The 16,362-nt window shown below is 41.0% G+C and overlaps 2 protein-coding genes across 13 annotated transcripts in view; one reads left to right on the top strand and one right to left on the bottom strand.

Annotated features, from left to right (window-relative positions):
* Nucleotides 1-10,626, top strand: part of Ent1 (Equilibrative nucleoside transporter 1) — a 57,013-nt gene extending 46,387 nt beyond the window's left edge. Inside the window, exons 2-5 of one of the 2 annotated variants that reach the window (XM_020956989.2) lie at nt 8,211-8,606; nt 8,864-9,164; nt 9,225-9,698; nt 9,753-10,626. In XM_020956989.2, coding sequence (XP_020812648.2) covers nt 8,343-8,606; nt 8,864-9,164; nt 9,225-9,698; nt 9,753-10,147 — 1,434 coding nt within the window. In that variant the 5' untranslated portion in view covers nt 8,211-8,342 and the 3' untranslated portion in view covers nt 10,148-10,626. Of the gene's footprint in view, nt 1-8,088; nt 8,607-8,863; nt 9,165-9,224; nt 9,699-9,752 lie in introns of those variants that run through there. The other variant, XM_020956988.2, reaches the window with a different exon arrangement.
* Nucleotides 10,392-16,362, bottom strand: part of Plc21C (Phospholipase C at 21C) — a 60,683-nt gene continuing 54,712 nt past the window's right edge. For 3 of the 11 annotated variants that reach the window (XM_020956977.2, XM_020956979.2, XM_020956980.2), the window contains exons 14-17: nt 15,884-16,355; nt 15,433-15,825; nt 14,210-14,354; nt 10,392-14,149 (exon numbers count right to left, since the gene is read on the bottom strand). In XM_020956977.2, the coding sequence (XP_020812636.2) occupies nt 13,919-14,149; nt 14,210-14,354; nt 15,433-15,825; nt 15,884-16,355 (1,241 nt within the window). In that variant the 3' untranslated portion in view covers nt 10,392-13,918. The remainder of the gene's footprint in view (nt 14,150-14,209; nt 14,355-15,432; nt 15,826-15,883; nt 16,356-16,362) is intronic. The other 8 variants (XM_020956982.2, XM_086834868.1, XM_086834869.1 and 5 more) reach the window with 3 other exon arrangements.

Raw genomic sequence — 16,362 nt, 5'->3', positions numbered from 1 at the left:
TTTAAACTTTAGGCATCCCAAAAATTATAATGTAAAATTATAGACAAAAATTTAATATGAGGGTATTAAAACTTCATTCAGAGGCTTAAAACACAGTGAAGAAATCATTTCCGACCCTATAAATCATATATATTCTTGATCAGCATAAAAAACTAAATCGAAATAGCTAGTTCCTACCAAAATATAATTTTTTCAAAATTTTGAACATTTTATAAGGGGATACATCGTTAAAATTGTCAAAAATTGGCAAAAAATTACAGTTTTTTTAAATTTAAAATTGAGTATGCAGACTTATTAAAATTGTAAAAACTGGCATAGGAACGCTTTCCTAATTAAATTTACTGCATTTTTGGCTAAGTTATTTTATTTTTAAACTTTACTTTTCCCAAAAATGAACATATAAAATTGTAGATAAATATTTAAATTGTAATAATCATTTGGGGGTATTATAATTTTAGTCTGAAGCTCGTAAAGCAGTGAAGAAATCATTTCCGAAACCATATATTCTTGATCAGCATTAACCGATGAGTTGATCTAGATATGTTCGGGAAAAAAATAAATTTTTCAACAATTTTTAATTTTTTTTAAAAAATAGAGAAGGGGTAAATTTATCAATTTATCGTTAAATTTATCAAAAATGAAAAAGAATGTAGAATTTTTTAAATATTAAATTTGGTATGCAGATCGATTCGGCTGTTGATGCTGATTGAAAATATATATGATTTATAGGGTCGTATATGATTCCTTCACTTAGTTTTAAGCTTCTGACTAAAAGTATAATAGCCTAAACAAGTTTAAAAATAGAAACACAAAAGTTTTCCTGTTACTAATAATAAGTTTACTAACAATACCATTAAGTCATCAAAAATTTTAAATATTTCCCTTAAACTATAAATAAAAATCACCTTTATTATGCAAATTTATAAGTTATATTCATTTCGAACAAAATATTAATAAATCCAATACATCTAGAGGTGAGCATTTGTTGTGGAGGTCAAAAGGCAGCTTTGTTTCTATCATTTGCCGTCGCTTTTTTTTTTTTTTTTGGTTAGCTACCATCTCTCTCTCCTTCCCCCTGTTTCTCTCACACCCTCTTTTAAGTCAGACTTTGTTGGTAATCAGAAAGCCTAACAAACAGTCCAACAATCCCAAAGGTAGCTTATTTAATTTGACTCAAAATCATTACCATTAGGCGGAGGCACCGGGGTAAATTGCAGCGGCGACACCTGCCGTGCTCACCTGGCCATGTAACTCCTCTCTGCTTCCTTTGCTCTCTCTCTCTCTCTCTCTTTTTCCCTGACTTGTTTGTTTCTGCTCTCTCCTTCTCCAATATTACCCCAATCGTTGGGAAACCGCCCCCTTTTCAAAGAAGTTCACCAATGGGAGCACGGCTAGCAATCTAAGAGAGAAAGAGAGTTGCTTTTTGGTGTGGAAAGGGGAAAGTGGTGTGGTGGGAAGTGGTTCGGTGTCGTGAGGCAGTTCTCGTTATTGTTGTTCTTGTAGTTGTCGCTGTGCTGTCTGTGCCTTTTGTTGTTGTTTCGTTTGGTGTTTGGTGTTGTTGTCGTCGACAGGCAATTTACATGAAATCAAAATGAAACGCGTAAAAGGGGCTGGCGAAAAAGAAAGGAAGGGGGCGAAAAGAGGAAGAAGATTGGGCCTAAGCGACTAGCAGATGTGCTGAAAATTATGAAACTACTTAGTAAGTAGAAGTAAAATTCTGAAATTCAATTCGAAATTAATATTAAATGGTGTTGAAATTTAAAACGTGTTAAATTTAAGCATCAATGCAGGTGTGGTACACCAATAAATCATAAAGTTCAATTAGTTAATCTACCATAAATTGGTTAAACCTATTAGAAGAATCTTTATTTCAAACATTTTCTAAACATTTAATATAAAAATAGATAGGATTAAGTTGCTCCCTAATAATTTTTAATTGTTTATTTTACACTCTTTTGAAATTGAAGAATCTTGTATAATAATTTCCACAATTCTTATAATAATAGTGAACCTGCTGACACGATACAATAATTGGGATATGTTTAAAATGTATAAGTTGACTTTCTCTGTACACCTTTTATTTCTATCATTTTAATAAAACTCTCCCCATTTATATTCGTTGTATCCCTCTGCCTGTCTGTCCCTTGCTGTGTAGGGCATTTCCAACTCCGAGCATTCCACTCAACTTTTGTTTACTTAAACTTTTACCATTTTGGGGTAAGTGTTAAAGTGGCCGCCAGTCACAGATCCCTGTTTCCCCTCCTGCCTGCCCTGCCCTGCCCTGCTCCTTCACCTTCGCCTCACCTGGACATTCCCTTGTAACCCTTTGGGTGGGTGGGCAGCACAGGCGCCTTGGCTAAGGTCTGGGGCCTTGGTTCCCTTCGTTCCCGGGATTTTGATATATTTTACGGTGCCATTGGCAGAGCTGATTGTTTTTTAAATTGTTTCTGCACGCGATTCGTGTTTGTCGGGTTTATGGCTGTAATAGCCAAGACGGAACATTGTTGTTATTGTTTGCCATTGCTATTGTTGTTGTTGTTATTGTTGTTGTTGTTGTTGCTATTGTAGCATAATTTAATTTGAATGCATATGCGACCAAAGTGGGTAATTGAATAAGTTTCGCGCTGGGGATTGGGTTTCATTTCTCTAAATTTGATTAGCGCCGCGACTCGAAATACTATTTTACACGTACTCAACAATCGCGTGCTGGATTTGTTGGGCCAGGAGAGGGTGCAAAATATATTGCAATTTATTTTCTGGCCAGCTTAGCAGCTCGCTTGCCACTCAAATTGATTTGTAAACGTATGGGGGGTTTAATGCCGCCGAACAGTTCGCTGAGTGGAGGCAAATTTACACACTCGACTCCACTCGACTTTCGTGTTGGCTTCGATTTGTGTTTGTTTTCGGGGAACTCGCAGGACTCTGGGGGAGCCACGCCCCCCAGGCAATTCGATTGCAATTTCTGCGGCTTGTAATCAAAATCGATTTCTCATTTTCGCACACGTCCGTAGCTCGCCGAAATTGGAAACAATTTGGCCAAAAGGCATTATGATGGCAGCCTCTCACGTACGGGTCGAGGGGAAAATGGCTCCTAATGTGATTAAAGTCCATTCATTTGACGCATTATCCCTGGTTCGCTTAAGGTCAGACACTTGATTAGAGTAATCTTTTCCCCTCTGATTTCGGCTGTCATTGAACTTTAGGCGAGGCGGAAACGAAATCAAAGCTTATATTTAGTGAATAAAACTCGGCTAATTGCCTGGGAGCCGACATTTGCGGGCTGTCTGTCTCATTAATCACGGGTCGGATGCATATTTCTGCTTCTGCTTCGGCTTCTTAATTAATTTGATTAGCATTAATCGTTTGAATGCGAATTATGAATCAATTTATGGCACAGCTTTGCCAGCTCTCTCTCGCTGCTCACTCTCTTTTTCCCCGCTCGCGGAAGCGGTTTTGCCAAAACAAGTTCGTTGCCTAAGTCTTTTGATTCACTCGCCTCTCGCTCCCTCCTTTTACCCCTTGCGAAACAAGCCGCAGCCTCCTCCGCCGAGTCTTAATCATTTTGACAAGTCTCTCCCCTCATTTGCATAATTTTGAATAACGTTTAATGCCCGAGACACGCCCCTTTCCCCATAAAGATTGCCGCTTGAAGTCGGACAGAGCGTGGGTCTATCACCGATCGACGATTATTGATCGAACGGATCATGAATATGCGGAATGCCGCTATTAATTGGACAGCTCACAAGATTGTTAGCTTCTTGAATATGACATTGAATGTGGGCCACGCTTGGCTGCGTTTCAAATGTTTAATTACTAAACTATAGACTATGAGATACACAGGAAGAAATTAATGGGAAGACAATGGGTTTTGTTTAAAAATATAACTGAAATATAAAGGAAAAAATAAAATTTCTTCATTAAAGTAATTATAAGCCACCTATTAAAACCCCTCAATAAAACCTTAATGTTTAAATGTGGTTAGTGCTTAAAACTTACCAAATTCAAATGAATCAACTGCATTAAATTCTTCCTTTATTAGAAATATTCATTAAGAATATCTTAATTTAGGTGTCATAGAAACCTCCTTGATTATTGATTTCAAGGTCTGAAACACTGTGAAGGAGTCGTTACCGATCCTATAAATCATATATATTCTTGATCTGCATCGACAGGCGAATCTTTCTAGGCATGCAGGAAAAATTATACATTTTTGGCAATTTTTTCAAATTTTTACAAGGGGTTAAAATTTTCAAAAATTGACAAAAATTTGAATTTTTTGAAACATTAAAATAAGTATGCAGATTTATTTACCTTCTCAAAACTAACATAATAATCAATTCAAAGAATGCGAATATTTCCGATTCGATCCTACAAATCAACTGCAAGTGTATATCAATTTCGGCTACCCTGAGCTAGTTTTCTTTCTTGTTTTTTATATCACAAAACTTTCCTGTTAACTATTAGTTTTAAAAGAAACTTTCTTTGATTGATTTACTTAGTTAACCGATCTTGGCCGAGGTGATCTCACCTAAGACCACTCAGCTCCCATGTAAATGCCTGAAAATTCAATTAATAACTCACTATGACCGGGTGAACCCCCTGGAAAGAGGAGGAGGTCGACCTACAGCAAAGCCCATGCCCAGTCATGCTCGGCTTGTTTGGCTTGCCTTGGAGCTGTCCCACCGCTCCGGCGGATCCCAAAAGTCAGCTCTCATGGAGCTCTCACCACGTCAGCGGGACGGACAAATGTTTGCACAACACACGATAATGATGACAAGCCAAATTAGCTACTAATTTTCACAGACACAAGAGCAGACGCAGACGCGGACGTGGACACGGGGAATGAGGGTCAGATCGGAGCGCCAGGACCTCACACAGCTGACGTTCGTTAATGTCTGGCACCGGAAGTCATGGCCGAGGGCGAGGGTGCAGGCGAGGAGCCTGATGCTGATCCAAAGAGTTGCCCTGGAAATTGCCATAAATCAGCATTTGATTATCCTTTGTCCCGCCTAATTTTACCTCTCGACTAATTTTCTGCTCCCTCGGCTGCTCCACCTCATCTTCATCCTCTACCACTCCCGCTGCATTGTCATGTGCGTGTTGGTTTGTTTTTAATTTATTAATTACTAGGCGGTTCCGCCGGCACTGCCGAGTCGGATCTCGGATCTTGTTTGGCCCAGGGCTTCCGCTATTAGCGAAATCTTCTCATCTGCTTTCTGGGTGATCCGCCTTGTCAGCGATGTTGGCGATGTTAGCCATGGGTAACGGTTGTGAAGAAAAAGTCCAGTAGAATGCCAGATTCTGACTGGTTTTTAACCCATTAAAACTGAGGTTAAAGATGTTATTTTTTAGGAAATGTTTGAAATTAAATCAAATACTAATTTTAAAGGCTTTTGATGCAAGCTTCTGAGATGGTTTTAAATGTTTTTGGTGTTTAAATCTTAACATATTTATATAAATCAATCAGATGAAATGAATTTCTTCCTGCTTTATAAGCAATATTCTTAGGAATACTTTAATTTAGGTGCCACAGAAACCTTTTAATCATGGAGTTCATTTCACCCTTTGACCCTATAAATCATATATATTCATGATCAGCATCCGAATCGATCTAGCCATTTTTTAATTTTAATTTTTTTTTCAAAAAAAGATAAGGAGTTACATCGTTATAATCTTCAAAAACTGAAAATAAATTGAATTCTTTTACATTTTAAATTAAGTATGCAGATTTTTTAACCTATAAAAAACTAACAAAGAAAAGCTTTCTAATTTGAATTTAATGCATTTTTGAAAAAGTTATGAACTATTTTCACTGCAAGGTTATAGAAATTTCGGAATTCCGAAATTAGCTTCTTTTTTGTAGTATTCTAATTTCAGTCAGGAGTTTAAAATACAATGAAGGAGTAGTTTCCGACCTTATAACGTATATATATTATAGATCAACATTAAGAGCCGAGTCAATCTGGGTTTGTCCGGCAAAAATCAATTTTTCTTTTAATTTAATTTTTGAATTAAGTGTGCAGATTTATTAATCTATTAAAAACTGACAATGCGAAGCTTTCCGAAATCAAATTAATGCATTTTTGGCTTAGTTATACACTTTTTAAGATTTGATTTTTACGAACAATTAATTGGGACCTCGATACAAACTTCTGCTTTCTGAAGATAGTTTTTTTTTCGTTTATTAGATTTAAATAGAATCAATATGTTACTTATTTTTCGAGTAATTTAAAGTTTTATGCATTATAAACGTGATATATGAATTTATTTCTTATTTCATATAAACATAGGAAAAAGGTTTTTATTATTATTGATACAGAAACTGTGATTCATATTCTCATCAGTAGCTTCCTGTTCCTGCTAAGCATCAAATATAGAACTCCATCGCTTAACAACTAACAAAGTAAACATTTAAACTTGAAAACGCAACTTTCTTAAGTAAATACCTAAATTATAGGCTTGGGTTAAGGCAATATCTCAGCATAGAACAAGGCAAAATCAAATGTCCCTCCGCTTGAGATACCTCCTCTCCCTCGCTGGCAAAGACGCCTCCACTAAACAGCGGCTGTCAGGCGTTCCAGACAACTGCCACTTGGCTACCCCAAAAAGCCGAGGACCGAGATCACTCGGCACAGAGCTCCATGATCACCTCGGGTGGTCGGAGGACGTCACTCAAATTGAAGTCCGGCAAATGAGAATTGCCCGGGACTGAGGCGAGAGGGGGAGGATGCACTGGCCAATCTCCGTCAGCTCCATCTGGGCGCTGGAGTTGCTGGATTTTTAATTAAGCGTGGCCTGCGCCCGAGGCTTTTCGTCAAGTAGCTCTCCACTCTCAACGGGGGAAGTGCGCGTAGCTCACGGCTCGGATGTGGAACAGGTCTTGTTAGTAATTTTTAATTTGAGCTCTTCTGACAGCCAGCTGTCATATAAATTTAATTGAATTTACATTTTTATTAATTGCCAAGCCAGCTCGGGAGTGCTGCTACCCGTGGCCTGAGCCAGGCATGAATGGGAGATGAGCTGGCTGACTTACTGACTGAAGGAGTAACTGACTGGCCACTCATCAGCACAGCTCCAGCTCCAGCTCCAGCTCCAGCTTCAGCTTCGGTCCGGCTCCCTCCTCCATCTGGGGTTCGCTCTGTGAATGAATTTAATTTGAGATGATTTGTTGATGGTTTCGTTGCGGTGATTTCTTGCTGACTAATTTAATGTGATTTTTAAATTGCCAGCAGACGAGGCTGGCCAAGGCTGAGTGTGTGGCCTGTAAGGCGGGAGGAAGGGGTCTCTCTCTCTCTCCTCGGGAGATTGATTGGGCTCTGGACCCGGTACTCTGAGCTCCGGAGGCGGGGGCGCATTTTTACGGAATTAATGAGATGACACGCCTCTCGCTGGGAGATAGAATGGCGGCCTGGGAGAGTCCCCCTCGCGATCATTACGAACTAATCTAATTTGCAAGCCCCGCGATGACAATCGAAGCTGGAACAGCCCCCCGCTTCCATCGATCCTTGACTTGGATACCTCTTTTTTTCTGGCTGTTCTGCCTCCGCCCTGTCCAGCGCTAACGAGTCGTTCTTTTCTTGCTCTCCTTTCGCGAGACCCTTTCGGTTTAATTCGCAAATCAAACAACCGCAGGGCAGAGCTCGGCAATTCGCGCATAAGTAAATTAAAAATAAATTTATGTGCGCGGCCAGAAACGGGTTCGCGAATGCAAATCCAATTAAAATTCACCAAGGAAGTATGAAAGGAGTAGAAGGGGAGAGCGGGGATCGCATCCTGCGACTGGCGCTAAGCCGTAAAACGAAGCTGTGCGCTGATTTAAAACACTGCGGGGCGTGCTTATTGATTAAATACAAATTGCATTCATTCATCATCAGCTTTTACGCGGTTGGTTAGAGGATATTGGTGTTTCTCTTATTGTTGCGGCTATTGCTGGCAATTAAATTACAATTTGTGGCGGATGCTCTGCAGGTAATTTGCTTGTTTAAGCATATGGAAGGAAAATAAGTTTTGAAAATGAGCGCGGACTGGAATGGTTGAAGTCTCCGCTCTGGCAGTGTGACCAGTATCTGTAGAGTAACTAAACGCTCTGATGCGACCTGCCCACATAACACGGTCACACCCCTATCAGCTGCTTATTTATCTTTTCTTTTTTTTATTAGTTGCATTGTTATTGTGTTTCCACTGATTGCAGTTTATTTTTTACGTTGTAGCGTACATAACTAAAATGCAGACCGAGCTGGGCACCTTTTACAGATTATAAAACTGACTAAAACTGTGAAAAACAACTGTTTTTGAATGAGCTAAGCGTTTGAAGGTGGTTTCACAACTCTGGAGGAAAGCAAATGCCAGGAAGTAGTGACACACAGCGGCTGGTGGCCGCGGAGGAGGATGACCAAGTCCTGGGCTCAGGGGGCAGTTTTGTGCCAGCCTTCCGGCCGCAGGAGCAACAGGAGTACGATGAGAGATGTCTCCTAGAACGACCCGAGGATGAGGTGGTGCTGGTGTCCAACGAGCCCACCCGCGGACGACTGTTCACCTACATTGTGTTCTACCTGCTGGGCATTGGAACGATGACGCCCTGGAATTTCTTTGTGACAGCAGAAGATGTAAGTAGTGACTACCCGGGGCACAAATTAGTTTTCATGAATAAGTGGAAATTTTCCAGCCCGCATCTGAACTTCGCACATCCCAGCGCAAGTGGGCCAAGCGTAACTCTAAGGCGCTGCTTATCAGCTTTGGCATTGTTTTTGTTTTTGTTTGTTATTTTTACGACTTTAACGACGATAACTCTTTGCATTTTCTTAGTGTGTTTGCTGACTCAAGCCTAACCCTTCCTCACTCTCTCTCACTCTACCAATTCTAGTACTGGAAATACAAGTTCCGCAATACCTCAATCAATGGCACGGATCCGGACGAAGAGCTCACCCCACTGCAGCGGAGCTTCACCTGCGATTTGGCCCTCACGGCCACCATTTCGGGCACAACCTTCCTGCTGCTGAATGCCGTCTACGGACATCATGTCTCGCTGCGCCAAAAAATGGTGGGCACTTTATGGATGATCCTCATTCTGTTTGGACTTACCACGGGCTTTGTGGAGGTCAATACGGACAAGTGGCAGGAGCAGTTCTTCTTAATCACACTCATCATTGTGGTGCTGCTTAACAGTGAGTTGCTTTAGATATTAATCTTTAATATTGGTTACTAATTCTTATTTTAAACCTCAGTTTCTGCGGCTACCATGTCGGGCGCTCTGTATGGCGTCGCTGGCCTCTTTCCCTCCGAGTTCATGACGGCCGTGGTCAGCGGTCAGGCTCTGGGCGGCATACTGACAGCACTGGCTTTTATCCTGGTGCTGGCCTTTGACACGGGCCCCAATACCACGGCCTTTATCTTCTTCATCGTGGGCGGAGGACTCATCCTGCTCTGCCTGGTCTGCTATGAGATCCTGGCGCATCAGCCGTTCTTCAAGTATTACCTGGAGGGCGGCGATAAGTATAAGGTAATCAGAGCAGTACCCGGGCACACTCGAAACGATGAAGGAGATGGGGAAATAGTCCTGGAACCAATAATGCGCCAGGTGATGTCCAAGATCTATGTGCATGTGATATGCCTGGCGCTGCTGTACGCCACCACGCTATCGGTGTATCCGGCAGTTACAGTTCTAATGCAGTCGGAGTACGGGCACAGCGAGTGGACAGGTGAGTTGCACATCTTTCTTACCTAATCTAAATTTAAACCAAATTCTCCCAAAGATGTATACTACCTGCCCGTGGTCAACTATCTGTTCTTCAACTGCGGCGACTATTTTGGCCGCCTTTTTGCCGGCTGGCTGGAGCGACCCGTCAACCAAAACACCTCGCTTCTCCTTACCGTAGTGCGCATGGTGTTCGTGCCGTTCTTTCTGTGCTCCAATTCCAACGAGCACCGTTTTCTACCCGTTCTGGTGAAGCACGACTACTCCTTCATAGCCATGATCATAGTGTTTGCCTTATCCAATGGCTATCTCACCAACATTCTCCTCATAATGGCCCCCAAGAGCGTGAAGCAGCACGAAAAGCAGCTGGCTTCATCCATTATGGCTGCTGCCCTCAGCTGCGGAATGGCTGTGGGTTCTGTTCTCAGCCTGGTATTTGTTCAGATGCTGTGATGAGTCTCCCGATAGGTGCCTTAGGAAATTGTAGAATCTTTTAAGCTTTAAAAATTGTATGTTACCTGATCTTGCTTCCATATCGGTAGATTTAAGCCCCCTTAATTTCAATTTGCATTTGTTTTACGTCAAAATTTTGCCATTAACCCCGAGATTTTATATCCATTTTTTTATTACTCGTAACTAGATTTAAGTATGAAAGTTAAGAACGTTTTTAAAGCAATATGTAAAAGGCTGTACGATATTTCTTTGGTTTAACGTTTATTTTTTAGTTTTTTTTTCTGCGGATCACAACAACAATGTGGATTATTTTTATTTTTGTTTTCTTTCGATATTATTCTTTGAATTAACTAATGAACGTAATTGTAAACACCGACTGTTTTACTGCAATTGATTTTAAAATGTACATATTTGTAATTAACTTGTGTTTGTTTATCGCCCTGTAGTGATGGAAAATAAATCAAATAGAAACCATTAAAGTTAAAGCATACTTACAGCTGCATACTAAAAGTTTGTAGCATCTTTTAGGCTGCAGATTTTACATCTGCCTGTAGCATCTTTTAGGCTGCAGCGTTTATATCTGCATACTGAAAATTTGTGGCATCTTTTAGGCTGCAGCTTTCGCCGCCTTGCTCATTGGAAAACAATTGCCTACTTTTGGGGGTTACGTACAATTTATAGTTTGACAAGCACTGGTCCAAGTGCGATTGCTTTTTTACAGTTTGAGAAGCACTGGACCAAGTGCGGTTCAAATATTTAAAATTGGAGTTATTGGTCAGAGACAGCACCAAAATGGAGTTATTGTCCAGTGCTTGTCAAACTGTAAAAATGCAATCGCACTTGGATCAGTGCTTCTCAAACTGTAAAAACTACACCTTACTTGAACCAGTGCTTCTCAAACTGTAAAAATGGAGTTATTTTTCAACCAGCCTAAAAGTATGCCCTATTTATTATTTCTCTGAATGCTAAATCAGCCCAAAAGACGCAACATAATATTAACAACTAATATAGAACTGCCTAAAAGTAGGCAATTTTGATAAATAAGGGAAACGCAGCTCAAATTACATTAAATTGAATAAATTAAATTAAATTAAATTGAACTCGTTTAGCGTTTGTTTCTCAAACGCCTAGAAAACAATTGTAAGTGCAAGGCTTATTATTTTAAAGTTGGAATATCCAGTTAAATTGGGTTTTAAGTTGCCTGTTTGTTTTCAGTAAAATTTGTATCTTAAATTCTTGCTAACATCAAGAGTTTCGGTTTATGGTAAACGCTTTATAAGTGTGCCTGGGCAATATATTATTGCAACAATGAGATTTCGGTTCCACAATATGTATGTTTATGCATGTAGATTTGTATATAACTCTAGGGTAAATCTAAACATTTATTTAACTAGTTGATGTTATTTAGGCAACAACAAATTCGTGAGTTGCTCTGCTCAAAATGTATCGTTCCCGCTTCTCTCCATATTTTATTGTTATTATTATTCATTCTTCTCTTTTCTTTTGTATTTTCCTTTGACTTGGGTTTTTTCTTGGTGTTTGACACCGATTTTTGCTTTTCAATTTTTAAATTTCATTTTCGTATAAGTTTAGGTTTTACGTTTTAAGTTTTTAGGGCTTCTGATGCTCACTTATCGTTAACTTAGCTTAGCGAAAATTCACACACGAACAACAAACACCGATTAAAGCCATTTCTTTGAAGTGGGACAGTGGGTATAATGGGGTATTATCGGGGCGACATGCAAAAGAGTATTAAAGCAACTACGATGCGATAACAACAACGATTGGGATAGCGACAACATCGACAACAGCACACAGATACAGATACAGATACAGGATGCAGATGCAGAGATGCAGTTAGAGCTGATCGATCGAGTAATGCTTACATACGTACAACACCAAAACTATTTTCGAATTTTTGAGTTACTGAGCTGCTACTAGTTTTTTACGGCTGCTGCTTGCTGTATTTTTTTTTATTGTATTTGGATAAGATACACAGAGATAGACACCGATTCGAGACAACGATTGAGGCAACGATAATAGACGATAGACACCCAATCGATATACACGATATACACACACATATACACTAAGTACAGTCATCGTAGCTTCTAGATATTGCTTTGTCGGCTATTATCGTATCCGATGCGGCCCAATCCTACTATGAAAACTACGACACATTACAACATCAATTTGGGAGGAGAGACAACACACTGAGACACTGAGAGCGAGATACGAGTCCCGTCCATGGACGTAGACTGGAGCTTGGAGTCTTGAGTCGATTCTCGAGTAAGAGTTATATGGGAAATTACAACATCTAAGGTGGTTCTGCCGTCCGGTGAAATGTACTTTCAACATCATTATCTTTTGATTATTCTCATAGTATTCTTCGTTAAGATTTACGTACGTACTCGCATGTAGGTTGTGTGTGGGCGGTTCTTGAATTTTGGCAGCTCTGCTTCTGGGCTCTGTTTCGTTCTCGGTTTCTTCTAGCTGCCTTCTCTTGGTTCTTGGTTCTTGGTTGGTGTTCTGTTTACCTAGGGGAGGGAGAGTGGTGTCTGGTCTACGATAAAGATTGAATATATACTCGTCTAGGCTGGCATATTTCAAATTGTTTGATTGTCATTGAGACAGGCGGTTGGGGTTAACAGTTTGTGAGGTATTGCTAGGAAGGTATAACTCAATATTGCATCGAAAATATCATACATCGAAAGATATTACGTTTAAGGTTTAAATTGCAATATTAATGATACATATCTGAATATGTTTTTAAAGTTTCCCGTGTATTTTCGATACATTATTAATATTTTCTGCCATTCCTAGACAATCCTCAATTAAACTGTGAACCCCCGCCCTCACTAGTACTTTCTTTCTTTGTTTTTGGTTTCTTTGGACACTTTTCTTTTTGGTGTTGTAGGTTGTGTGCGACGTCGTCTGTGTGTGTGTGCGTTTGTTTGTGTTTGTGCGTGGCATACAGGTGCGGTAAAAGATCGCAGGGGGAAAACAATTCGATAGGCTTTTATTGGAGTTTCCGTAAGAACTAAATAAACGTAAGTAAGAGTAGTGACTATGAAAACAATCGAGAATAAATATAGCAACCAACCGAAAAATAATAATTGACTAAGTGTTGGCCTAGACTGCTTAGCATTCGCTTTAGAGATTCATTGTCGCACAGCTGCTGCAGCGTTTGCTTTGTGCGAGGAGAGCCTTAAACTAATCGTATAAATTAGATGTAAATTGTAAAATTTAAAAGAGTAATACACACAACCACAATTAGCATTAGATAAAGCGGAGCACTCGCTTGGAGCACCTCCCCGTTCGTATAGACAATAAATTATGTACTTAGATCTGCTGCTGCTTAATTAGACACTCAGAGTTTCAGCGAAGTTCGAATAGGAAGAAACCGTATGGTTTGTTGGGGCTTCACCATTATGTAGATATAGTTATATAGATATATATATATAGTACACCGATACTGCGAAGTACGTCAACAGTTTGACTACAAAGTACATCATACATGCGAGAGAGTTACAACTAGTTTGTTCAGTTAGAAAACGCGATTCGCTTGGATTACACTTGGACCGAGGCCGAGGCCAAGGTCGAGGTCGAGGTCAGTTCCTGTCCAAAGAGGGGTGGAGGGCAGGGACTGCGCCTCGCTGCTTAAGATCTACGAAGACTTTCTCATTTCTATGTTTCTGCTTGCAAATACTGAAGACTAACAACTTGTAGAACCACAATTAATCCTAGGTTTTTGGGGGGACCGAAGCCCCTTTACGTTTTCATCTCCGATCCTGCCGCAATGCTGTTATGCGACTTGGCTGGCGAGATGCCGGAGAGGCCTCCGGCAGCACCTGCCTCCAGATTCAGGGTGAGATTATTGGCCGCCGAGCCGGAGCCGGAGCCCGAGCAGCCATGGTGATGGGGTCCATGGAAGAGCACCAGGAAGCCACTGCTAGAGACACAGCTGCGCGACTCTGCGTCCTTGTCAAGGATTTGACGAGCCTGATTGGAGTGTTTATGTTGGAACATAAAAGCTAAGGGGATAGTGTGAATAGAACTTACCTTGGAGCGATGATCCACCAGGGCATTGCGCACCGACTCATGCTGCTTGAGCAGCTCATCCGTCCGCCGTTCGAAGGTCTGCTTCAGACGCACTCGCTCCGCCACGCCTCGTTCCACCACAGAGCTGGCCACCTCGCGTTTCATTCTGTTAGAAAAAGCATACATTAACAAGATAGAAAAAAGAAACAGCTTACGTCGAAATACCGTAGTTTAATCATGGAAATCATCATAAATAAGTTAAAAATACATTAATTTCCATTCAGACAACTTGCTAATTTTCATTAGATTTCTGCATACACAATTTCAAATTTAAAAAAATTTAAAGCAGTAAGTAACTCTGATCAGCAATTATCTATGACCAGTTAGTAACATATGTATGATCAGTTACTGACTTTTTTAGAAAAAGAATTATAACGTTTACAGTTTGTAACATATTTTTATCGAATTTGATTCAAAGCTATCCTTTATTATTATTAAATTTCGTCTTTCTTTATATGAAAATCTGAATAATATATAATATAACTGCCAGAGAACGGTTGTTAAATGTAGAGGATCAGCAAGTACCTTTCAACGGTAAGTACATAGCTGTGACCACATATTAACTATGACCAGTAAATATCTACGACCAGTAAGTAACTATGATCAGTAATTACCTATAAGCAGCAAGTAACTCTGAGCAGCAAGAATCTAAGCAAGTATCTATCTATGACTAGTTACTAACTTTGAACAATAATAAGCAATGACTTGCAACTTTTGTAACACAACGCATTTCTGAGATTTGGTCGGCAGAAGACACTTCGTTCCGGGGATGTTTAAACCAGTTGGGAATTATATGCACAGATGTGCGAGATTTGTTTCAGAGCAAATTTTAGAGAAAGCAATAAAACTATTGTGTTATTCTTCTATATAATTTTACTAGTATTTAAGTCGGAGCATGGCGAATCGGTGGACTATATATCTACATATATATAGCTGCCATACGAACAATCGAAAAGTTTTAAGAAAAAATAATATCACTTTTCCAGTTTTCAAAAGATTTTTATGAAATTTCCGAAAACATTTTTATAAACCGGACATAGCTAGATAAACTCGATGCTGAACAAAAATATATATGATTTATAGGGTCGGAAATGACTCCTTCATTACGTTTTAAGCTTCTGACTGATTATACCCTGCATGGGTGCAAAAACATTATCATTGAGGATATTAATCAGAAGACTCACCTGACTAGCTCATCTCGATCCCGATGCACCGTGGCCAGATTCTTGACCTCGTTGCGTCGCGCCTCCTGCAGCTGGTGCATCACCTCGCCGGTGACCTTGTCGAGGGAGGCCTTCAGCTGCTTCACCTGCGCCGTCTGGGAGGCTTTGAGCACCTTGTCGGCGGCACTGTAGATGGCCTCATGATACTTCTCCTGCAGCTCCCGATACTGTGATGTGTACTCCCGACAGGCACTGCGCAAACGCGTCTCCTGGGTGCCTCCATCTTGGTTAGAGTTACTGCTTCCTCCAGCCAGATCCTCACCCGCGCCTGCACTCTCCTCGCTGCTGTCGCCCAGATCCAGGGGACAGGCGGGCACCTCCACACCGGGCTCACTGTTCGGAGAGAGACAATTACTAATTTCAACGGTGTCGTCTGGCAATGCCACCTAGGAACCCACGCCCGAACACTTACAGACTCTTATTGCTCAGCCGCTTCACCAGCTTGTTGGTGATGGCAAACTTGGGCTTCTTGCCCTCCAGGGGACTGGACTTCTGGCCAGCGATCTTGACCTTCTCCTTGTCGTGCTTCTTGCGCAGCGACTCCAGCTTCTTCTCCATCTCCAGCCGCTTTTCCTTGACGCTCTTGTGCTCCAGTATCTTGTCTAGCGGCTCGGCCACCACCAGATCCACATCGAACTGCGATGACTCTACCTGCCGTATGGAGGTGCTGACAGACTGGTCCAGAGAGTGCTGATGCTGGATGGAGGGAGCCACTATGGAGACGCAGTCCTGATCCCCTCGTCCGCCATCCGTGCGATCCATGGGCACACACTCCACACTCATCGCAGCGGCCGCCGAGATGCTGGCCCTGTGCTTGGGCGAGGTGGCTAGCGACTCCACCGGACGCAGCTCCTTCTTCTGGCCACCTACTTGGACGAAAACGACTGGAGG

Source organism: Drosophila serrata, unplaced genomic scaffold, assembly GCF_035046125.1.
Source record: "Drosophila serrata isolate PLE 108 unplaced genomic scaffold, ASM3504612v1 contig_275, whole genome shotgun sequence".
NCBI lineage: Eukaryota > Metazoa > Arthropoda > Insecta > Diptera > Drosophilidae > Drosophila > Drosophila serrata.
The sequence above is the reverse complement of the archived record's forward strand: the minus strand, read 5'-3'. Positions and strand labels throughout refer to the sequence as shown.